Source organism: Argiope bruennichi, chromosome 11, assembly GCF_947563725.1.
Source record: "Argiope bruennichi chromosome 11, qqArgBrue1.1, whole genome shotgun sequence".
Lineage (NCBI taxonomy): Eukaryota > Metazoa > Arthropoda > Arachnida > Araneae > Araneidae > Argiope > Argiope bruennichi.
Window position 1 is genome coordinate 90,749,253 of NC_079161.1, and position 24,626 is coordinate 90,773,878.

At 32.9% G+C, this 24,626-nt stretch overlaps 1 protein-coding gene across 2 annotated transcripts in view; it reads left to right on the forward strand.

Annotated features, from left to right (window-relative positions):
- LOC129956888 (muscle calcium channel subunit alpha-1-like) overlaps positions 1-24,626 on the forward strand; it is a 239,297-nt gene that overhangs the window by 152,857 nt on the left and 61,814 nt on the right. For both annotated transcript variants that reach the window (XM_056068900.1, XM_056068901.1), the window contains exons 13-23: positions 4,706-4,931; positions 7,634-7,844; positions 9,050-9,170; positions 11,700-11,776; positions 13,621-13,781; positions 14,278-14,296; positions 15,173-15,212; positions 17,695-17,875; positions 20,583-20,712; positions 23,613-23,672; positions 23,757-23,863. In XM_056068900.1, the coding sequence (XP_055924875.1) occupies positions 4,706-4,931; positions 7,634-7,844; positions 9,050-9,170; positions 11,700-11,776; positions 13,621-13,781; positions 14,278-14,296; positions 15,173-15,212; positions 17,695-17,875; positions 20,583-20,712; positions 23,613-23,672; positions 23,757-23,863 (1,333 nt within the window). The remainder of the gene's footprint in view (positions 1-4,705; positions 4,932-7,633; positions 7,845-9,049; positions 9,171-11,699; positions 11,777-13,620; positions 13,782-14,277; positions 14,297-15,172; positions 15,213-17,694; positions 17,876-20,582; positions 20,713-23,612; positions 23,673-23,756; positions 23,864-24,626) is intronic.

Consider the following 24,626-nt stretch of genomic DNA (forward strand, 5'->3'; position numbering starts at 1 on the left):
TATAAATAGATTAAAATGAAAAATACTCTAGAAAAAAAGATTAATCAGATCTGAAAAATTTATCAAGAGTCACCTTCAAGCAAAAATTCGAACAAGGATGTTTTTTCTGTGAGGCGCTTAACTTTCGTCCAAGAATAGCCCCCCTCGTGATATGAATTTTTAATATTTCTTTTACTTAATATGTAATTTTGTATATATGATTGTCTGAATCGTTGATTGTGTGGTGCGTATTCTAATTCTTGTCTTTCAAGCCTCAATTTCTTGGGATTTTTCATTTACGAGGGGTCAATTCTTAAACGAAAGTCAGGCTCTTCACAGAAAAACTTGTGGCGAAAGCTTATAAGCCATTTAACAGATACGCAGCACGGGCAATTGCTTTTGTATCGTGGTCATGTTACTGGGCTGCGAATCATAAGGTCCCAGGTTCTATCCTCGCACCTCGCAATCCGCTACATTGGTGACATCGGACAATGAACCTTCAACCTTCGTACAGCTGTTGTGGCGCCATCTACCCGCAACCAAAGTCGTCAGACTCACTTGACACAGAAACAGCAACCACTCACCCACACACGCTCGCCATAACGCTTGGCGCTTCTCAAATGCTCATATGGGTACAGGCGCATTAGATTCAACGGCTAATACATCACTACTCAACAGCCATATCGTTCGTCTCACCTCCGACTCACTGGAGGGAGAGTCTGTGGTGAAAGCTTATAAGCCAGCTAACAGCTACGTTGCATGGGCAATTGCTTTTGTATCGTGGTCATGTTACTGGGCTGCGAACCATAAGGTCCCAGGTTCTATCCTCGCGCATCGCAAACCCGCTACAAACTCTTTGATCTAAATCCGAGCTTGAAAGTGGTCCTTTATAAAGTCTTCAGTTCATATTTATCATTTTTACAGCTTTTTAATTTTATTCTGTCTATAAATGCACAGTAATCTTAAACTTTATTTAGTGTTTCTGCTTAGGAGTAAGATGTCGCGCATTTTGAGGCATTTATTCACATAATTTTATCAGGTTGACATTTTTTTTTTTTTTCTGTAGCATGTGTGACGTCGAAAATCTTTACAAACATAATGAAAACTGACTATGCGTTTTAGACGCCATTTTTCGATCAACTGATTCCCGAAATTAAAAGTGAATTTTAATTTTAGTGATAAAATAACATACCAAATTTCATGCGTCTAAGTCGTCATATTTTTCAATTACCGAGTTTACATTCAAGCGAAAGTGCAGACTAACAGATGCTCGACACTTTGATGGATTTGATTCAAAGTTTGACGCGTATCTACAATTTAAAATTTTTAATGATCAAATTGTGAACAGAATTGTATACAACTAACTCATTTAAGTTTTGTAATTTTCGCGTCCACTTCTACTCGGGCAGACAAATTTCTTGTGAATGGATTTCATTCAAAATTTGATAGCAATCCACAACTTTGATTAAAAATTCATATTCGTACGTGGTCTAGCTCATACATTCTTCTATTATTTCGATGTCGTCTAGCTCATACATTCTTCTATTATTTCGTATGTTGTCTAGCTCATACATTCGTCTGTGATTTCGTATATTGTCTAATTCATACATTCTTCGATTATCTCGTATGTTGTCTAGCTCATACATTCGTCTGTGATTTCGTATATTGTCTAATTCATACATTCTTCGATTATTTCGTATGTCGTCTAGCTCATACATTCTTCTATTATTTCGAATGTTGTCCTGCTCATGCATTCTTCTATTATTTCGTAGTTATCTAGCTCATACATTCTTCTATTATTTTTTATGTTGTCTAGCTCATACATTCGTAGGTGATTTCGTATGCCGTCTATCTCATACATTCGTATGTGATTTTGTATGTTGTCTAGCTCATACATTCGTTAATGATTTGGCATGCCGTCTAGCTCAAACATTTTTTGAGCTATGTTCACAGATAAACTGAGCGATGGATAAATAGACGGACATAATTCTAAAATTTTATTTTTCGGGGGCGTGGAAGTCTGAAAAGTGGAGATTTCTCAAAATTTCTAATTCGAATTTTTAGACGATTACAATATTTTTTTATATATATATTTCCTATACAAGAAATTAAATAAAAAAAAACTCGCCAAAAAATAGTTTTAAGCTTTAGGAACAAAAGCGAGTACAAAATAATTATTACACGCAAAACAAGGGTAATTGATTATGTAAAGCTTAATTAATGTTCAAGTGATAAAAAAAGTCGCCTACGCTATAAAGTAAAATAATCCTTTGGTAAGCAATGTTAGGGTCTTCTGTCCCATGGGAATATTTTCTATGCACTGACCTTCCTTGCATACAAGATAAATCGACGACTTGCGGTATTCATTTTTTTCTTTCGTTCATTAATTTTAGCAGCAAATGCCTCCACAAAAGAAGAAGAAAAAGAAAAGATATTTTATGGTGTCTTGTCCTTGCTAATTATTTAGATCGCGACGGGTGCTTTACTTTTATTCCATATTTGTTTACCAGGCGATTTTATGTTAATAAATTCTTTTTGTTTTCCTATGAATTTCCATAAGCTTTTAGATTTATTCATTTATTTGATAATTAGCAGCAATATTTTTTACATTTTATTTAAGTTGCAGTTATAAATGCACAAGTTAGTTCATTGTTAGTTCACTAAAGCGAGAGTCTTTCTTTTTACTTTCTCGTATGCGTAGCAGAGTGAAAGTACAGTAATCGTCAAAAAATTCGAACGGGAGTTTTTTAAATTCTCCATGTTTTAGACCTTCCAAAGCTCGAAAAACATATTTTTGTGAAATGTCCGTCCGTCTGCTGTGACAATAACTCAAAAACTCTTACAGCTAGACGGTTGAAATTTGGTATGCGGTCTTTACACCACATTTTCACATTTCTATCTAATTTTTGAGCACGTTTATATCAATTTTGAGATTCCTTCTGCTCAGAGGAATTCCGGTTGTTCGATTATAATTTAACACAATAATTGCAAAATGAAGAGAGCTAGATAGATAAAATTCGGTACACAAATTTAATATTTATGATGGAGTCCAAAGTAACAGTGGGTTAACTGTCTGTCGATCTGTACGTTCAGAAACATGTAAACCCAATAACCCCAAAACGCAAATACTTAAATATGTCGAATTTGGTATGGGATTTTGTGAATACAAGTGTAATTTTGTATCAAATTTAATTTCAGTCGGTGGTAAAAACAACGTCTAAAACAGAAATTCTATTTTTGGATACTTTTATCCACATGCCATTGATTAATCGCCGAACAACTCGCCAAGGATCGCATGATAGACTCAGCAAAAATGCAAAATTCACGGCAAAAGTTGATATTTCGTAACTATTGTATGTTGTTGCCATGTAAGGCATTCTCTGGCATGACATGTTTATTAGAGAGTATGACAGAAAATTTTGAAGAAACCGCTCTCGCTAGTTTACATTCACATGTTGTAGGTCTGTCATTCTTCCCGTGTAGTGCGTGATGTTAAATTCTTAAGCATAAAATGCAAAGATAGTTGAAATGCTTTAATCTCAATGTTCGAATATCTAATATTATAAGCATATAAATGCGTAGATTAAAAGTTAGCTCGTCATTATCTTCTTTGCTGACATCAAACAGCATTCTTTTCCCGGGTAGGTTTCCTTTTATGTATTTTGCAGTTCTTTTCGCGAACTATTTTTAACAAGAAATTTTTTTAGATTGGTATCCTTTCTATAGGTATAATGTGTGACAACGTAATGGTAGTTGCGATGTTTCTGCCTAGATATACCGAATTTCAACCATCTAGCTCAAAGCGTTTTTTGAGTTATATTTCTCATAGATAGACACGGACGGACGGACATTTTCCAAAAATGTGTTATTCAACCTTAGGGAGGTCTGAAATGTGGAGATTCGTCAAAACTCAAATATGAATTTTTTTTAACGATTACTATACATTCTGTAAAGTCTCGATCCAATAAAAGGTAGCCTTATGATCAAATTCTTTATTTACAGCTTTATTTACATAAAATTATAGTTCATCATCTAGGTTAAAGGATTCTTATTCGACACAACAAGGATAGTTCCTCGAATACTTCGGAGAAACCTCTTAAGAAAACAGCTAGGCGACTTGTGGCGTTCTCGCAAACAGGCGTAGCTCCATTGATCCACCGAATCTTTTCGGGTGGAATTCTAGTCGGACACTCCGCTTTCTGCCTCAGTGTCCACCATCCTTCTCTTCCAATCTCCTCGCACTTTTATCCTGTTCCCACCCTCATTCACATCGGACCATTTTTCCGGTTATCCAATAATCGTTCAGCAACAACTTCACTGGTCTACCGTCGACCGTGGGAATCCGTTGGGGAGACATCCTCCACAATGTAAAGAATGCAGTTTTACATCTGTTTCAAATACAATGCAGGTGAGGTCCCTTATCTGGACTCGCACTCATTGCCCAGATGTCCTTACTTTAAAGGAGTTGACCACCTGGCACTTCTGGAAGCACTTACACTGCGGTAGGGCGTCGCCATTGCTGATATTGCTGTCTGGATGCTAATTATGGAGCGTGGGAAAAGAAACGTCACCATGGTCAAACAGGGAAGAAGCTGAATCATTACAATTCTCTACACTGATACGAAATAGTGAAATATTTTACGTTTATTATTATTAATAAACATAAATTAAATATTTTAAGTTATAAAGTAGTAGATAAAAAAACTTCCATAAATTTTATTTTCAGAATCTTGCAACATCGTGTTCGTGGCTCTCTTCACCTGCGAAATGTTCCTCAAGTTGTACAGTTTAGGCCTGCAAGGGTACTTTGTGAGTCTTTTTAACCGCTTCGACTGCTTCGTGGTGATCAGTTCCATCCTCGAGATGGCACTCCTCTACACGGACGTCATGCCCCCCCTTGGTGTCTCTGTGCTCCGTTGTGTCCGGCTGCTCAGAATTTTCAAAGTCACAAAGTGAGTAGAGTTCTGTCTGTCTGTTTGTCACTCCTGAAGAAAATCACATAAATGGAATTGTAAAAATATATTAACTGACAAAGGAACTGTTTCCCAACCTTAATTACCTCCAGAAATTCCAATTTCTAGGGGTAGTTGGATCTCTAGATTCCTGGAAATGTCATCAATCGTGACTTGCTGCAGCATTTTCGAAACAGCTTAGACAGTCCTCCGACCTTAACACCTGCACTGATTTCAGCAGTTTATTTTTCAGTTTCTAAAGCATAGTTGACAAATCACAATGTTTCATATATATTGTGAGAACCTTAATTACCTCCAGAAATTCCAATTTCTAGGGGTAGTTGGATCTCTAGATTCCTGGAAATGTCATCAATGGTGACTTGCTGCAGCATTTTCGAAACAGCTTAGACAGTCCTCCGACCTTAACACCTGCACTGATTTCACCAATTTATTTTTCAGTTTCTAAAGCATAGTTGACAAATCACAATGTTTAATATATATTGTGAGAATGCTTCATGTAGTTATTTCGCCCTCTGACTACTGAAAATCTTATGTTAGTAAAACAAATTAACCCGTGTCTGGATAACCCGTATTTCCTCACGCCACCAGAGAGCATGGAGTCAAAATGACTCCATTGTTTTTATTTTTTGTAAGCAGCTTTGGAATTTAATTTAGAAATACAATACATTCTGTATATCGTGTAGTTAACCAAAACTATTAAAAATATTAAATGTCGTAATATTAAATGTTGGAAAAATATTATAAAAAAAACTAAAGAATCTTTTAATGGGCATTTATTTAGGTTAGATATTATGGAATTACACAAATGTTAACAACTGTTAGAATTTAACAAATAAAAATGAAGAATACAATATTTTAAAATAACTTTTTAAGAATATTTCTTTATTATTTTTGAATTATTCAAATTAGAAGCAGTTTCCGGGACATGGAGTCAATGATCCCTTAAATAACAACAAAAAATTTGAAAAACAATAACTCGGTTATAGGCATGTGTTCATACTTAGGCTTTTGCCAATATTCTGCTAAAAGAACAACTTGATGATACTGAGGTGATTATTGTATTCAAGAACAAAATACCACGTGATAATCAGAGCTAATGAGCAACACGGAGTTATTTTAACTCCCGTCTCCGTTATGAGTTAAACACAAGTTAGCTCAAATCTGTCTGCTTTAATCTTATGAATACTTTTTATTATGTTTCCTTTTGTATTTTTTTTAAATCCTCATTTTTTACAGATATCTTTTCTGTGTGAGTTTCTATCTCTGTACACCGTTTATCTCAGCGGGTCTGCAATAATTTGTGTTAAATGGCAGGATTTTAATTTTATATAGAAAAAGGGGATTACTTAGAAAGTGAAATTTTTTCTTGGCATTTTGGTAAGGATTAATAACTGGATAAAAAAAGAAGTTTGTTCTACAGGTGAAGCGGCTTAGTGATAAATGTAGACAAAAAATTACTCATATTCTTACTCATTAGTGATAAATATAGACAAAAAATTACTCATATTCTTACTCATTAGTGATAAATATAGACAAAAAATTACTCACATTCTTACTCATTAGTGATAAATATAGACAAAAAATTACTCATATTCTTACTCATTAGTGATAAATATAGACAAAAAATTACTCATATTCTTACTCATTAGTGATAAATATAGACAAAAAATTACTCATATTTCTTACATGGTAAAAAATATATATATATTGTCTGACAAACACGCGTCTGTTCAGAAATCCCAATATACAATAGCATACTTTTCGCTTCCACAGAATAGATCTAACATGATTTGAAAATGCCTCCGATATTATTCCTATTAAGTAGAATGGTACCCCAATTAGCATTTACATTATTCCTTAAATATATTTGCTTTCCATTCTTTGATATTTGGTATAAATAAGCATCTGCTAGTTAACCCTTGAATCAATAAATGGAATCGACTCTTTTGTTATTATCTTTCGTTTATCCCAGGAAGTCCTGATTTCCAGATTGGTTAAAATTTGTATGCATTCGAACCATTTTCATTGTTTGTTTTGTTTTCATACTTCATTTACAACTAGATTCCTATAAATAATTTTCTTTATTTTCTACATAAGAAAATTAACAGCACTTACGTACTATCGCAACCATGTCGACTTCGAGGATAACTCACCAAATTCGCAACACTTATTTCGCACGTGTCTAAGGCGCTGAATTAGAAATTTTAATATTGGCGACGTTGAATTTTATTGAATGTCGCCAATGTGGTTCGGATATTACGTTAGTACCACATTAACGTACATGATTCTTAGTCCTTATGCTCAAATATTAATTTGGAAGCTATTTAAAATGTTGTCGCCATAATTTTTTCAATCGTTTTTCTCATGTTTCATACTTTTTTACTGCAGCGCCCTCCAGTGACCAAATGTCCAAAACATTAGTTTTTCAAAAAAAAAAAAAAAAAAAAATCAAGTAAGCAAGCAACATTACCAACACATTGAGATGAGAGCACCCCACCATTTCCGGTGAAACCAAGAATAAAAAATTAATTTATATAGAGTTCCTTCATTTAGTACACTTCAATTTCAATTACAAATCTCAGAAAGTAATTGGAGAAAAGTCATCATAATTAAATGATAAAAGAAACTGTTTGTAGCTTAATCCCGTGAGTCGAATCATAATACAACAATCTTTCTTCCAGGTACTGGACATCTCTGTGTAACCTCGTCGCTTCACTCATCAATTCAGTTCGATCCATCGCCAGTTTGTTGCTGTTGTTGTTCTTGTTCATCATGATATTCGCCCTTTTGGGGATGCAGGTGTTCGGAGGAAGGTTTAACTATAAACCCCTGGAGGAGAAACCGAGGCACAACTTCGATAGCTTCGTACAGGCTCTGCTCACTGTGTTTCAGGTACATAGTTCAAATTGTCATTACTTTTATATTGTAAAAGAAAACCGTTTTGTCACCGATTTTTTTTAGTATAAATTATGATTGAAAGTATAAATTATTGTCCTTTAATTTTTTTTCTTCTCTCTTCCGATATATAATAGCAAGGTTCGCGGTTACTTTCTCAATGTCACTTATATCAAAAAGACAAGCAAGAAACAATTTTACTCAATAGTAGCTGCCTTTGGCGACCTGCTGGTTCACCAGCAGTAATGCTTTCTAAAATTTTCATTTAAATTATGTGTCTTGGACTCTTAATAACTTTTTCAGCAAAATATTTTTAAACTTCAGAATTTGATAGTCATATAACTCATACTATTATAGAAATTTAAGATATTCTTTTCGTTGCGCTATATGTCTCTAATTTCCTGTTAGTTGCCGTAAAATTTGAGCTCAAAATTGAAAAGGAAAAAACTTGAATAAATGCAAACGGGTTTTCTTTTAGCTATAGCCAATCATTTTTTTTTTAAACTATGACTATAGAAAATCAAATATTATATATACTACAGATTATTTTTTTTAATAATTTATGCAGTATTTCAAAGAATTATTCAATAAATTATTCAAAAAAAGTGTTATTTTAACATGAAGTGTTTAGTTCCGGTTTTGTTAATTCAACTTTTAAGATTTTATTTTTAGAATAATATTCAGAAGAGAAGACGTTGAAGGTCTTAATCATCAAAGAAGCTCACCATTTCGGAGCGATAATCTCTGAAGTCTAGACTTGGATCCTATCATTGATTTCTCTGAAAGCTTGCTGACTTTTACGAAGTTAGGATAAAAAGGGAACTAGAGAAAGTCGATTTGATCGAATTTGCATACATTTTTTTTCTTATTTTGCATATTTACAAGTTATAATTTTTATTAATTAATTCTGGCAAAAAAGCTGTTTCGAAAATCGTTATGTTGAGGAGAAGATAGTGCACATGCATATCGATGCAAAATTATACATATAAAAATAACTATTATTCAAAAACGGATCTTTGAAAATCTATAGACACTTCTTAACTTTTACTCTCCACATCTTCTATAATTCACTTATTTTTTGCAACTTCGAGTAGAACATATTAAAAGCAAAATTTCAAAACCATCATTTATGATTTTTCCTACATTGGACCCGATACATTCCGAGTATTAACATGTTGTACGACTCCACTTCTTCGTTTCAGATCTTAACCGGCGAGGATTGGAATGAAGTCATGTACGATGGCATCCGAGCATATGGTGGCGTTGAATCATGGGGTGTTTTAGCTTGCATCTATTTTATCATTCTCTTCATCTGTGGTAACTGTATCCTTTGATTTATTAAAAAAAGAATTGTTGTCGTTGTTTCTAATCCCAGGTGTTACTGCGCTATACCACCTCCATGAAACAAAAGATCTCTAAAAAGTCCAAAAACAATAGCGAATAACCTAAAAATCTCAAAAATCGTTAAGAATGTGATTGGGGGGAGGCTTGATCTGCCTTGCACCAAGGACATTCAGCAAAGATCCTCCGTCTGTGTTGGAAGGTGAGGGATTTGGTGTGTTCACTCAAAAAACGAGAGAGAGAGCTGTTTGCTGTTATAATTGTGACATATCTGATCCATTCTTATGATGCATTCATCATTTCGTTCGCTTTTTAAAAAATTTGCATTTTGTGGCTTGTTACTTGTAATTGGCACAATTGTTCAATTTATTGAATAAGCCCTTTTTTTTATTCTATAGGTATTTTGATCTGAAAAACTGATTTAAAATAGATATTTCAGTAAGCGAAATGTAAATTTATATGTCATTTTAAAAACTTATTTTCAATTGGTTTTTTTTTTTTTTTTTTTTGTATTTGTTCATACCACCTGCTACTTCCTGTTTCAATGGTGTCACCTTTATATCCTGTTAGAAAATACGCCACTTTACCAATCCTACTCATACAGAGTAGGCGCACTTTTGCTTTCCTTGTCATTGTTGATCCTTTATTATGAGTGTTAATAGTAATAAATTTATTTTTTTATAATTAATATAGATTAAGTCCATTCATCTCAAATTATTCGCTATCGATGAATTTATTACTTGCTGGTCTAACGGATTGTGATGAGTGAGGATAGAACCTGGGACCTTGTGGTTCCCAGCCGAGTAACACGACAAAAGTTATACTCATCTCCCGTAGCTGTTAACTGGCTTATAAGGTTTTCGCCAGAATTAGGCTTACCTCCATAACAGTATTCTTTATCTTTTGCATCTAATTGCAAAATTTTTGCTATAAATAACCAGAAGTGGTCTCCCAAAAACTTTCTCGCATAAAGATATTAAACCAGAGAATGCCCCGCGTACAATAGTCACGAAATATTAAACTCTGGGGTAAATTTACCATTTTTACTGAAACTTTCGTATCATCCTTGGCGATTAATCCTTGGTATGCAGTTAATAGTATACAAAAATGAATTTGCGTTTTAGAGCCTTTTTCCCTACATTTTTTTGAAACAAAAAAATGCGACACAAAATTACACCTGTAGTCACAAAATCTTGAAAAATTGATAAGATCGTTCCGTTTTTAAGTTGTTGCGATTATTTGTTTCTGAAAATACAGGCCGAGAGATGCATAACACCTTCTCGGATTTGACTCAAAGATTGATACCTGTCTATGCTAAAGATGTTAAGTTTGGTTTAGTTATATTAACGTCCCGTTTGAAGCAACGCTAGGGCTATTTTGGGACGGACCTCGTAATTTTTAACCGCGGTTAGATGACGAGGACGACACCTGAGCTGGCACCCCCCGCGCTATAGATGTTAAATCAGTGTACTCAATTTTATGTATCCCACTCTTTTCATTTTGAAGTTATCGTGCTAAATTATATTCAAGCAGCAGTCTTCCTTTGAGCAAATTTTGCTCAATATTTGACACAAATCTATAAATTTGATATAAAAGACCGTATACCACGTTTCATTCGCCTAGCTCAAAGCGTTTTTAAGTCGTCATTGTCACAAACAGAGACAGACGGACGGACATTTTCCAATAATGTTGCTTTTCGAACCCATGACGGTCTAAAACACTAAATTTCCAGTTCGAATTTTTTGACGATTACAATACTTTTCTCTTTACTATGTATACTAGAAAGTAAAAAGCCGGTGTCCTGGCATAGGGGTAGCGCGTCTTCCCCGTAATCTGGGCATCCCGGGTTCGAGTCGCGGTTTGGGCATGGTTGTTCTTCCGTTGTTCTATCTGTGAGATGTGTGAATGTGCCCTCCTGTGAAAAGGGGTTGTGCAAGCGAATGAGTGATGCGTGAGTAGCAAAGTCGTACTCTTGGCCCTAGTTGGCGCTACTATAGAAACAAGAGACGCTCCCCTTCCAGCTTAAAATCGCTGTCTTCGTAACAGCGGGCTTGTCCATGGCAAGTGCCATAAGAAACAACAACAACAACAGAAAGTAAAAAAGTGCTATGCAAAGATAGGTCATACTATTATAAATAGCGTAAGTCAATTTATACATCTACGCATGGATGATTTCTCACATATTTAATCAATTCCTGAGTCCGGAAGTCTTAAGAGGCATCATAGTACAATAAAGATCCAATAGAAATTTTCATTTTACCTTAAACTATTCAGATTTTTATTCAGGTTCAAAATTTAAAAAATCCAGAAGTTCGTGCTTTGACTCCAAATTCTGTATAATGATAATATTCATAAATTCTTTCAAAGAATTTGAGCTGCAATCGATCTTTTCTTAATGGAAAAACTTTTATGATGCGTTTATCATGCTGATGTTGAAATCTCTTTAGGAAAGTAATGGTACTAATGCCTGGTATGATGATACACTTAAATGAATCCTTGACTAAAAATCAGATATTCTCCTAAACGTCTTCTTGGCTATCGCTGTGGACAATCTGGCTGATGCCGACAGTTTAACGGGAGTTGAAAAGGTTTGGATTCCTTTTTATTTCTATTAATATTTTCTTTTATGATATTTTTTCTGTAGGATGCCATTTGCAAGCTTTAATATTGTTACCAAATTTTTCTACTACAAATACCGCTAATCAATTGTAATAACGCAGCGCATTTAATTGCTAGTTCAGCAGCTTGCTTGCTGTCTAATCCTCCAGTTTCTCTACGTGTCGGCGACTCCGACTACTCTCACACACCACTTCTGACGATACACACGACTTCCTCGTAGCCTGAAATAGCAACGATTAAAGGAGTTCCCGCCCGAGATGGGCTACCTCCAACCTAGCAAAGTTGAGATGACCTGGCTTCAGATAACTTAACATGGACTGGATACGTCTCCTGTGGTGATAGAAGAAATGAAGAAATGAAGCAAAATCCAAAGTCGACTGGAAGCTTCAGAGTGCTCGTCTTTTATAGTTGCGGGAGGCGGAGCTAGAATCTTCAGACCAATCAGGGCGTACCTGGGTGTATCTCGGTTATTACTGGATGGATCGTGAAACTTCTCGAACTTTCCGGTATTATCCATTTAGTCGCCAAAGTCGCCAAATTTATCGCAAAGTCGCCAAGTTAGTCACCAAGCTCCGAGTTCATTGACGCGGCACCCGCTCAGCACACACAGGACAGATCGTACAACGGTCTTTCTTACGATGACACTCGTCGTGCTGGGAAGCAAAATTACAGGTTTGTAACAATATCAAGTCAGGCATGCAGGAACAAGTTATTTGTAAAAGATAATATATTTTCTAATGTTAAGTCCTTGGCTTCGATGCCGGAAGATCTAGGTTCAAAACTCGATTCTACTAAAAAGATTCGTCGTATATGCGAGTCGTGTGCACAACAAATCTGATGTCATAGGCCAATCGTCCTTTCGCTGATGTGGTGTGGAAGTTTAGAGAGAGAGGGTCTAAATAAAGTAATTTCATTCTTTTAATGCGTTTTGTTTTTCATGGTTAGCAAATGCTCAATACAATAGGAATTTTTAAGATTTTTACTAGAATTTTTAATTTGAAAATTATTTTAAATTTTAACCCTTAGAAACCTGATTTTCCAAATTAAAAAATATTAATGTGCTCATTGTAGTTGTCAGAATTGAGGGAAAATAACAAAAAAATTACAATAATATTTTATATATTTATTTCGAAAAAGCAAGTATCAATTCTTTAAACAAAACAGACCCTTGCAAAAAATAATTATATTATTGTAAAAATGAGATAATCGGCTGCTTCAAAAGTATTTTTATTTTTCAGAAAAGTGAAATGTGTCAAAGATTTATTTCGCTAAACTTTTTCTAAAAATATGTCACTTGTTCAAGACGACAAGAATACAAAATGTCGTATTATTTGAACAATTTTGTCAACTAACGTTTATTTTTTTAACTTTCGTTCAAAGGAGCATTATGCAATGGCAACATACATACAGCCAAATATTTAAAACAAAACAATTGCAAGTATACAATTCGAGTCCTGTATCAAATTTGTAATAAAAGTCCTGTAAATTTGATTTGAAACTTAGGGCATTTAAAGGTTAAAAATTTTAGTACTATGAATTTTATTTCCTTATAATTTGTTTTAATTTTTTTTGAATATTTAATTATTTCCAAGTTTAGTTTGCTATAATACTTTTCAGTATTTTAGTTACTGGATTTATACTCGCAATGGTTGATTTCATATTAAATACTTTTTTGTGCACTTTATTGTATTTGATATAATTAAATGCAATTTTTAAAGACAAGATGAAGGCAGACCAAATTTTTCACATAAATTTGGCGGTTGTCAAATCTGTACATGGTTTTTGTTCATCTCAATTTTGATTAAATGTGCAGGAAGAAGAGGAGGAGGAAGAAGGTGGGGAGGTAGTTCCTGAGGGTGGAGAAGGTGAAGGGGAGAAGGGAAGCCAAGAAGAGCTTGATGATGAGATGTGCAAGAGAAACCGCAGAAAGAGCGAAATGTTCAAGATGGATGGAGTTCAGATGAATCATGTGGGGTCAGTGTTCGTATGCACTTTTATTTGTTTTCCTTCATGCTTATAATGATGCAATGTTGTAACTGATTTTTCAATCATTTCCAAAATACTAGGGTTCTCAAATTTTGCTCACTTGCGTTTTCTCGATGAAAATACACTATTGTAATATTCTCAGAATTAAATATAAGTTTATGAACTGATACAGTTAAATTTTGGTTTCATACGAATGAGGCCATCTGGTGATGAAGTTGTGAAAATTTGTTTTCAAATTTTCATTATGTTTATAGTAAAGAATCATAAATTAAAAGCTAAAAATAGAAATCATTTAAAAATTTTAAAAATTCGGCTTTTTAGTACTTAAATAAAAAAAAGTGCTTTTAAAACTGCTTTTATCAAATTTATTCTATTTGTGTAACTTTTTATTATGCTTCTATGTTAAATTTTAGTTTTTTCACACTATTTTCATATATGTGTCAGTTAATATTCATTTTATTAATATTAATTATTTTTCTTGCAGGTTTGCTACGGATAAAATGGTACGATATATTTTAATTATATTATTGACCTCTCTATGAGTATTGTAGTTCTGATAAATTAATTTTCGGTAAATCTTATTAATTGTTTTTTTTTCCTATTAAAACTATTAATATTTGAAAATTTTATTTCTTTTCATAAATTAATTATAATTTTAAGTTTTGCTTTATAAAGGATTATAGATGGTATTTTTACAAACATTTTTTTATATGTACACTCAATAATTAATGTTTCAAATCTTTTAATTACACTTTAAAAAAACTGTCTTATGGAAATAAAAACTCTATAAAATAATATTCTCAATTTATTTGGATTTTATAAATGCGACGATAGTAAAAAATGCCAAAAAAATTTTATATTTGATTTGACATTTATATGAAACTTTTTAATTTTTTAAATTTGTAGCCAAAGAAACTTAATTTAGATGTACTTCCCAAATCTGATGCAAATAAAAATACGAACATCAATTAAAATTTTGGTTTGTTATTACATTTCAAATGTATGTGTTGGCAACTGGGGTAAAATAATCTTTAAAGAATGGAATGTAAAAACGATTCGAGGGGGCAAAGTGGATTTATAAAATGGCTGATTGCAAGTACATGTAAATATACTTGGCAAACGACTATATAAAATTCATATTTTGAGCTTTTATAAAGATTCAAAGTTTTGGAATTCAACTTAGAGAATTATGACGTGCATTCGATTTTATTATGATAATATAGAAATGAAATCTTTTAGAAATTAATGAGTGAATATTTAGTTCAAGTATTTATTTAAAAAAATAATGTCTATCTTATTTTATAATAATGAAATGGTCTTCATAGTATTATTAATTATTTTTGAGTAAAACGATTTTTGCTAATTCTTTTTTTTTTCAGAATCAAGTAGAAATTCGAATTAATACAGATGAGGAGAAAGGTGAGATTGCTTTCTTTTTTTTTTAAATGAATTATTTTTCTACTGTTAATCAGTTTTCAAATATTATGTTTATAGCAATAATTTTTGTTTTAGAATTTCAAAACAGAGCTTTATTAAGATAATTTTTTAATTAGTACGTCAGAAATCTCGAGTAAAATGTAGCATCTAATTTTTGCCGTCATTGCTAAATTTGCAGTAATTGCATAATTAATTTTGTATCTAATTTTAAGGTAGCATATAAATCTAATTAAACTTGCAGCATTTAACTTTTGGCCTACAAATGTGTCGCTTAAAGCATTGAAAAATACATTAGAGTTAAGATAAACGTGATAAAGATATCAAAACCAGCAAAAGGAGCAGACAATAACTTATTTTTATACACAGAATTGTCGTGGCGCTTTCTTCAGACGCTATTGATTTTTTATTCCTGTATTTAATTAGAATCTTAGATTTAACCCAAAATTGTGCAATTGCTTCGTCTTAGAATCTTAGACTTACTTCACTGAAAAATGTTTCAGAGGAATTTACTTAATAGAAAATGAAGTGAATTGCTTATAAAAAGTATAAATTAATGTTCAATTTTAAGAGCTGAGCGGTAATACAGAAAAGGTTTATATAAATCAATATTACCTCTTCAAAAATACATTGGATATGAATTTTTATTTTACAAATCCATTTATATAATTATATAATTTTAAGGGAAAAGCTATGTGTTATTTCATGTAGAAGTATTTTTGTTTAGTAATTGAAACAACATCGTTAAATTTATTTAATTAAGTGTTACCATTGTTTCGTTTGTATTATCATGGCTTATAATATACATTCAAGTATATTTCATAGTATTATTCAAGCAAATTGTATTTTAGACAGAGAAATAAGACTCGAGTACGAAGATGACAAGTCTTTAGGAATTTAAACTATTTATTTATTCTCTTGGCAAAAACTGATACAATGAGCTGGTTAAAGATTTTAAATTTTATTTTAAGATGTAGCATTCTTGGAACAAACAAGAAAAGGACTGTTTCATGGAAATTTATTACTTGTATTGTCATTTGTGGTATTACCATTAATGACACAAGTGTTTATTGTTCTCGTTATGTTGACTCCTTGGCTTTTCCTTGTTCCATTCTGAGCCCTCCCTTGTAGAGATAGGATATTTTAAGGACGATATACAAGATGAAACGGAGAGTCAAAAGTAAAGGGACATTTGAGAAAAGATGACTAATGTATGAGAAATTTTCTATCATTTATTCTAATGATAGAAAAATTTCCATACATTATTTTTCTGCATAACCACCCTGGACTTCAACGCACTTTCTCCAACGTTTCACAAGTTTTTTTTCTTTTAATTTTATCTTGAAAAAAATTTCCGGTTGTATCTATAACCAATTCTGCACTGCATCAAAGACTTCTTCGTCAGTTGCAAATCTTCTTCCCTTTATCTCTTTCTTCAATGATCCAAACACATGAAAATCACTTGAAACCAGGTCTGGATTGTATGGCGTGTGTTCCTGCACTTCGAATCCCAACTCCTTCATTGTTTCGGCTGTTGTGCCTATTGTCGTACCTTGTAAGATGGAATACTCTGCACCATGACTGATATGTAAATTACTGGAAATTTCACCTTATTTGATTCGTCTGCTTGCTTCGCCATACCCTCAAGGACTTTCAAATTGTCCTCGGTGGTTGACGTCGATGGCCTGCCTGATCTTCCGTCATCACATAAAGAAGTTCTTCCCTGCTTGAAGCAATTTAATCATTTGTAGTTCTTGTTTCGAGATAAACAACAGTCAGCTTACATTCGAAAAATAATTTCTGCCGTTTTAACACTTTCCTCACACAAAAAGCGAAACACTGCCCTCATTTCCTGCTTGGTGCGCATCAACAATGGAATTGCCATTTTTAAAGGTCTGCTATACTCCAATGACTAACGCAGGAATAAGTTGTTGCAAAGAAGTATTGCCAATTACACTAATTCAGCCTTGGATACTAGTAGTATTACCAAACCCTGGAAAGAGAAATTGCAGAAGTCCCTTTACATTTTTACTTACCCCCAGGGGGGCACCTCGAAATGAGGTTGAGATGCTTCCGGCATGGTGGTTGAATCTCGCCACCCTAGAAGGTACATGAAAAGGTGGGGGTCTGGATCATCCCATCGATGATGGGACATACTTCCTTAGGGAAGGGTTGTACCGTGGCCTGTGATTGCCCTTATGACTCAATCCCAGTTGCCACCAGTGTTGCTGCTACAGAGGTCCGTTCATTCAGTATTTATTATCCGTGTGCTTTCAAGCTTGTCGGAGAGTCGGTGATATGACTTACCCTTGCATATGGAACACTAAACGATTTATAATTTCTTTCACTCAAAATTATTCAAATAGGTTACAGCAATATTATACTATCCACTGCGAAGCGTATTATCTTTTAATTATAATATTATTTTACTTTTGTATTCTAATCTTTATCTGTGTTCCATACTTAGGAGAAGAGGAAGAAGGCGAGGAGGAGGAAGGTATGGAAGACGAAGAGTGTGAAGAAACGGAGTCAAGAGTAGGCTCCCAAGGAGCCAGACCCCGCAGAATGTCCGAATTAGACGCCATACCCAATAAAATCGTTCCCATCCCTCCTTACAGCTCGTTCTTCATCTTTTCGCCAACGAATTGGTGAGTGAATATTTCTCGCTTGATTTGGGAATAATGTCCTGAGAATATGGTATGTAACATATTCATACTTCTGCAGTTAAATAGTATCAATTTAATTGAATTTCGTGCATATTAAGATTGCTGGAAGTATATTTGAATAATAGTCATTAAAAAAGCGATTTTACAAAACATTTTCCTATTTCATTGCTGGTTTTCTTGGGCACTTTAATGCATTCAAGCACCTACATAAAGAAACTCTGTAACCAGAGAGAACTTCAGCCATAGCCATCGCATCAAAATCACCTGATATTTGTATTGACTAGCATTCTGATATTTTATTTCAAACTTTCTGAATTGTGGAATTTTACAAATAATATTTTGGGTACTCAGAAAACATCTATGGGGCCGCAGTGGCCCGGTGGTAAGGTCTCGGCTTCGGAACCGGAGGGTTCCAGGTTCGTGACCCGATTCCACCGAAGAACCGTCGTGTAAGGGGGTCTGTTGCACGTTAAATCCGTCATGACCAAACGTCCTCCTGCTGGTGTGGTGTGGGGAGGTGCCAGCTCAGGTGTCGTCCTCGTCATCTGACCGCGGTTCAAAATTAAGATGTCCGTCCCAAAATAGCCCTAGTGCTGCTTCAAACGGGACGTTAATATAACCAAACCAAACCAGAAAATATCTATTTAATGTGTTAAAAGTGATAGAGGAAAACAAAATAATATTTTCTTGTAGAATATATGTTAGGAAATGTCACCTTTGGGCTGCGGAAGGAGATGTTCGATTCAGTCAATAAAATCCTGCTCTTCCATGAGGTATCTTTCTCGTTCTGACTTACAGAGTATTCACAAATAATATGTAGGATATTCAGAAAATGCCTATCTAATGTATTAAAGGTAATAGAGGAAACCAAAATAATAATTTGTTATAAAACGTGTGGTTGGAACTGTTGCCTTTGGTCTGTAGAAGGAGATGTTCGATGTAGTCGTCACCTGCTCTTGCGTGAGGTGGCTTTCTTATTAAGATTTGGAAAGTATATATTGTTGCACGAATTCAGTACTTCCAGATATCCACCTGAAACATGAGACTGCAAAAGATGATTAACAAGCTTCTTAAGGATTTGCAGTGAGTCATTCAATCAGACACTCTTCGTATACGCTCATGCTCGAGCACGCGCATCAGTAATTTCGCAGAAGATCTTTTAGATTTCAATCGGTTCCATTTCTAAACCTTATATATGAGTTGATATATACAAGTTCAGAATTCGAGCAACATATTGTTGCAAATCACAAGGGAGATTTAACGCCTCAAGAAAGTGCAGAGAGATTGAAATGAGCGTCTATCTCTTTCTACCAGTTAAACCATTTACGAGTACGTATTCTTTAGTAAACGACAATTTTCTGACTCATTTTACCAAGTATCTTGAATGAAAGATTTTACTGGTATCTTTGCTTCAATTCTTCTGCCTATGTTGTCTCTGTTCTTTTTATTATTATTATGTTTAAAAAAATTCTTAAATCGTTCTAGAGAGTTTGTCTATCTTTAAGAACATAATAAGGGCAAAAAACAATTTTCTGACTCATGCTAAAATTGTAAGCGATAGTAAAATATCTCCCTATCACCTTTAATTGATATTTATTGAAAATTTGAAAGATTTTGTTATCTTTGCTTCAATTTTTCTGCCTATTTCGTCTCTGTTCTTTTTATATTATTATCAAGTTTGAAAAAATTCTTAAGAGTATATTCTTTAAGAGTATAAATGCTTAGATTAAAAAATGAATGCCTTTAGGTTATATTTTATTTTAATACCGGATAGTATTTAAACAATCTTTTTACTGTGTTGTGAATAATATAATCAGACATTTTCTTAAACGCTATAAACGATTTGATTTATTACAGAACGAAAATTTGACATTTATTTTAAATTATTTGATATCAGTAGATAGTTGAATGTAATATCCTTTATTATCTTATATTGTGGTATTTGTTTATGACTTTCTTTTTATAGTTTGCAAGTCTGATTCAAAGTAGTTTAAATAACGCTTTATGATACCATTTTTATTTATTAAAACAGGAGATAGTACAGTAACATTTTATTCGCTATTTGAAATTTTCTGTACTAGGCTTTTATACCATATATTTACATGTTGTAAACTGAAAATAATTTGATATAAATTGCATGCGGACAAATTGAAACGAGACAGTTTAATACAAGTTCGTTTCTAAAATGTCACTTACCAAATGTTCTTTTTATTATATATATATATATATATATATATATATATATATATATATATATATATATATATATATATATATATATATATATATTATAGTTAATGTTCGATTGCCAAAGCTGAATTACTTGGGAGCGATTTCTCGCCAAATATAACCTTGTTAATTTCATATTTCAATCCGAAATGCTTTTTGTAATCGTTCTTATAATCATTCAAGATCGGCGGATTTTTTAACTCGTTTTCGGACGGTTGATGTGATTTTATCGTACTTGGCGAGAAATCGAACCCTGACTATAGGTCATGATTAGGTTCAAATTGATATACAATCAGAATTAAGTTGATAGTTTAGAAATATAGGTCAGTTGTAACAATCCAAAGAATTTTTATATTTTAATTAAAACATTTTTACACCTTATATTGGAAAAGCTAATGAGTGATTCTTCACAGAATTGCATTTTGTCAAAAGATAGATAACTTCATGTCAATCGTTTCAGCTTCCGAGTGTTTTGCCATCGGGTGATCAACCACAGTTTGTTTGGCAACATAGTGCTGGCGTGCATTCTCATCAGCAGCGCCATGTTGGCTGCAGAAGATCCACTCAGCTCAGATACCCCTAGGAATAAGGTAATTGACTGACTAACTTTGGTTATATCTGCTTGTTGAGAGGTTTTACATATCATAGTATCCAAGCAACAATGGTTTTATTCGTAAAAAACTTCTATTTAGACCTTATGTTTCTATTATTGAAACTTGGGAAGGGATTTTAATGACTTTTCAATTAAAACAACAGCCTCTAAAATTTGAATCAAAAGCTCCAATTATATCTGTTTAACTTCAGCAATAAAATGTGCAAATTTTATGTCAGATTCGCTGGAAAGCTTATAAGCCAGTTAACAGCTACGCTACACGAGCAATTGCTTTTGTATAATGGTCATGTTACTCGGCTGAGAACCACAAGGTCCCAGGTTCTATCCTCGCGCATCACAATTCGCTACAACTTCTGCAATAAAAATAATTTGATATTTCGGGCCAAGATTTATACAGCTGTTGCTGTTGAGGTAATGAAAAAGTGCTCCTTATTTCATAATTAACATTCAGTGTTAAAGTTGGTTCAAAATATTTACAAAATGTATCTATTTCTATGTCCTCTTTTTAAAACAAAGCATCAAATGTTGCCAATAAAATTTAGTTTCTGTTTATGAAATTTTAAAAATTCCATAATGATTAATCAAAATATTTTAAGATAGAAATAAGAAAATATTTAAATTCTAGAGAGATGGATATTCTGTATAATGTCTCTGAAATATATACAGATTAATGCAAACATAATGAAAGTAAGAAAAGTTTTTAAAAAGTAATATATAAAATTTACAATTGCCCTAAGTCCAAACCATTTAATTCTTAGGGTTTTTTTTTATTGCATAAATATGCTTGATCGACCTTCCTGACATTGACCTTGAAGATTCAATGTCAGGAAGAAGTAAAGATTCGATATACAGAAATTTATATATTAACAATTTTTCATCATTTTTTTAAAACTAAAAGCAACTTTCTAAGTATACATTTTTTTAAAGTCAAAAAGATTTACAAGAATAAAATTATCAAAATTGATTTATTTTTATAAAAAATGTAGAAATTGCAACGAGTTTTTAAAATTTTTCATACCGTACTTGTCGAAATTTCCTTCTTTTTTGCCACGTCCTTATCTGTAAAAAAATATTAATTCGTGAATTTCTAAAGAATTATTTAGCTTTCTAAAATCCAAATGTCTGAATGAAGGAAATATTTAGACATTTTTGGAAAGAGAAACCTGGTAATTTCTACTAAATAGGGAGAATTTGGGGAATTTCTATTACATTATGAGAAAAACCATGTATCCACTCCAATCATTGCCCAATTAACAAATTTTTAAATCGTTAGAAAAGGGCATATATTTTCAGTTAGAAAAGAAAACGCTCTGTTCCAAAACAAATTAATTTCTTAATTTTTACACAATTTCGTTTTTTATGTAGTCATATTTAATGAAATATTTTAGATACACTTATCTTTAAAACAAAGCGCTTCAATTTTCTGCGACCAAAACTAACGAAGCTACGGATTCCTTTATTTTAGGCTAATCAAAAACATCTTCGGGTAAGAGCCGTGCTTTTCTTTGGTAATGTGCCATCTTTGGGATGATATAAAGTCCTTTAAAACAGTTACATTCAAATAATTATAATTCATTCGATTTTAGCAGGAAAAATATGGATGTCTTAAAAAAAAACTTTAGATTGTCAAGAGTAATATAATCGGGAAATTATAAACAATATAGATTTTGTAAAAAAATTTCTGAATTGTTTTCAATGACTCGAACAAAATGGAATATAATTCTTTCGATCATTTGGAACAATTTTTCCATCTCGAAATATGTGCCTACCTCTAACTGATTAGAAAAAAACTACTGAATCTTGAGTAGCGTGGAAAAAATTTATGCATTTTAAATAATAATTCTGAAATTTCTAATGTATTATGAAAACTAGCAAATTTCATTTGCCATTTGATATTCTATTTAGCATAATTATTTTTTATATTCCATTAACGAAATGCTATCTCTTTGTAGATATACGCAAGCTGTAGATTTTAAACGTTCTTATTAGTACTTTTGATACTAAAGAGTTAAATCTTGCAAAAAAAAATGTATATTCTTTGTACATTATATTTGAATAAAATCTATAATATAATTATCTAACGCCAGCTGTAATGCTGAGGGGAGTTTAAAAGTATTCTCACTTCAGTTACTTGCATCATTATATAATGTGCAAATCCCAAATTTGTTTTGGCGTCAAGCAAACAAATCAGAGAGTGATTTTTTTATGTTTGAAGCAACTTATTTATCGATATGTGATTAAAACTAATTAATAAATATTAAACTATCTAATAAAAATTAGTTATGTAATCAAAAACTTTGCGTTTTATTTACGTTATTTTAAGTTACATTGTAATAAAGACCAATGAGCTGAGGTCTGCAACTTTTATTATTTTATATTTATTTCAATTAATTCTCCTGTCATGGATCAGTTGCAGTTATAGTTAACATTTTCTTTTAGCATTTTTAATTTTTAGTTTTAATTGGATGTTTGACATTACTTTTTTTCGGTTTGAGATCACAGCTCGTTCCGATCCGTTTTTAAATGATCAGTTAGTTTGAGTGTTCATAAAGTTTTTTTTTTAAATAATAAAATACCGGGTCTTTGATGTTTATTTTTAATTTTAGTGTATATTTAAAGTGCACTACAAATTATATATATTTTTTCTATTTCTTAAGAACTTTGCTAATGTGCATGAGTTTTTTTTTGTTACAATTTTCGCTAATTAATGTGTGTTAATTAGATCTGAGACACTGTCAACTACATAAGAAAACTACTTAAATGGGCAAATTTTCTAATTTTCCCAAAATAATTAATCTATAAGTGGATCTTGATCATTTCACCGAAGCACAGATATATTGCATTATTATTTTTTTTTATTTTTATTTTTATTTTCAGATTTTGAATAAATTTGACATGTTTTTTACAACCGTTTTCACCGTAGAAATCACATTGAAAGTAAGTATCATCACCTTCCGTATGAAATATAATTAGCCTTATAAACCTTTTGAATGATATAATTCGCTGTGTTTCTTGTTCCAGGCTATCACGTTTGGTCTCATCCTACACAAAGGCTCTTTTTGCCGAAGTGCTTTTAACAATCTAGATATCCTTGTGGTGTCCGTATCTCTCATATCCTTTGGCTTCGAGTAAGTCCGAATTTTTATTCGTGTATTTTATATACTTTTAAATACTTCCCCGTTAAAGATATGCATATTATTCTAATTGGATAAATGCTTTAAATGATGAGAAAATTATATTTTATGTTGTTTCAGCCAGTCATTTTTCAAAAAGTTACGAATCCTCGATAGTAATGTTAAGCTTTACCTTTATTCTTTAATAAACGTCTATAATAGACAATTAAATATAATTTGTCATAATTAATAATAATATTGTTACAAAATTATTTTTCTACTGCAAATACCGCCAGTAAATCGTAATGACGCAGCGCATTTAATTGCTATAGTTCATTAGTTCAGCAGCTTTCTTGCTGTCTAATCCTCCAAGGCCTCTTATTTGTCGGCGACTCCGACTCCTCTCACTCACGTCTTCTGACGATCCACTCGACGACTTCTTCTGACGATACACACGACGACTTCGGACGATCCACACAACAACTACCACCAGTAGCTACTGAGCGCCCGTCTTTTATAGTTACAGGAGGCGGGGCTAGAATCTTCTGACCAATCAGGGAGTACCTGGCTGCATCTCGGTTGTTAGTGGATGGATCTTGAAAGTTCTCGAACTTTCCGGTACTATCCATTTAGTCGCCGAACTCGCCAAATTTATCGCCAAGCCGCCAAATGCTCGCCAAGTCTGTCGCCAAGCTCTAAGTTCATTGATCTCAGCACGTACAGGACCGATCGTACAACGGTCTTTCTTACGATGACTCTATTCGTGCCGGGTAGCAAT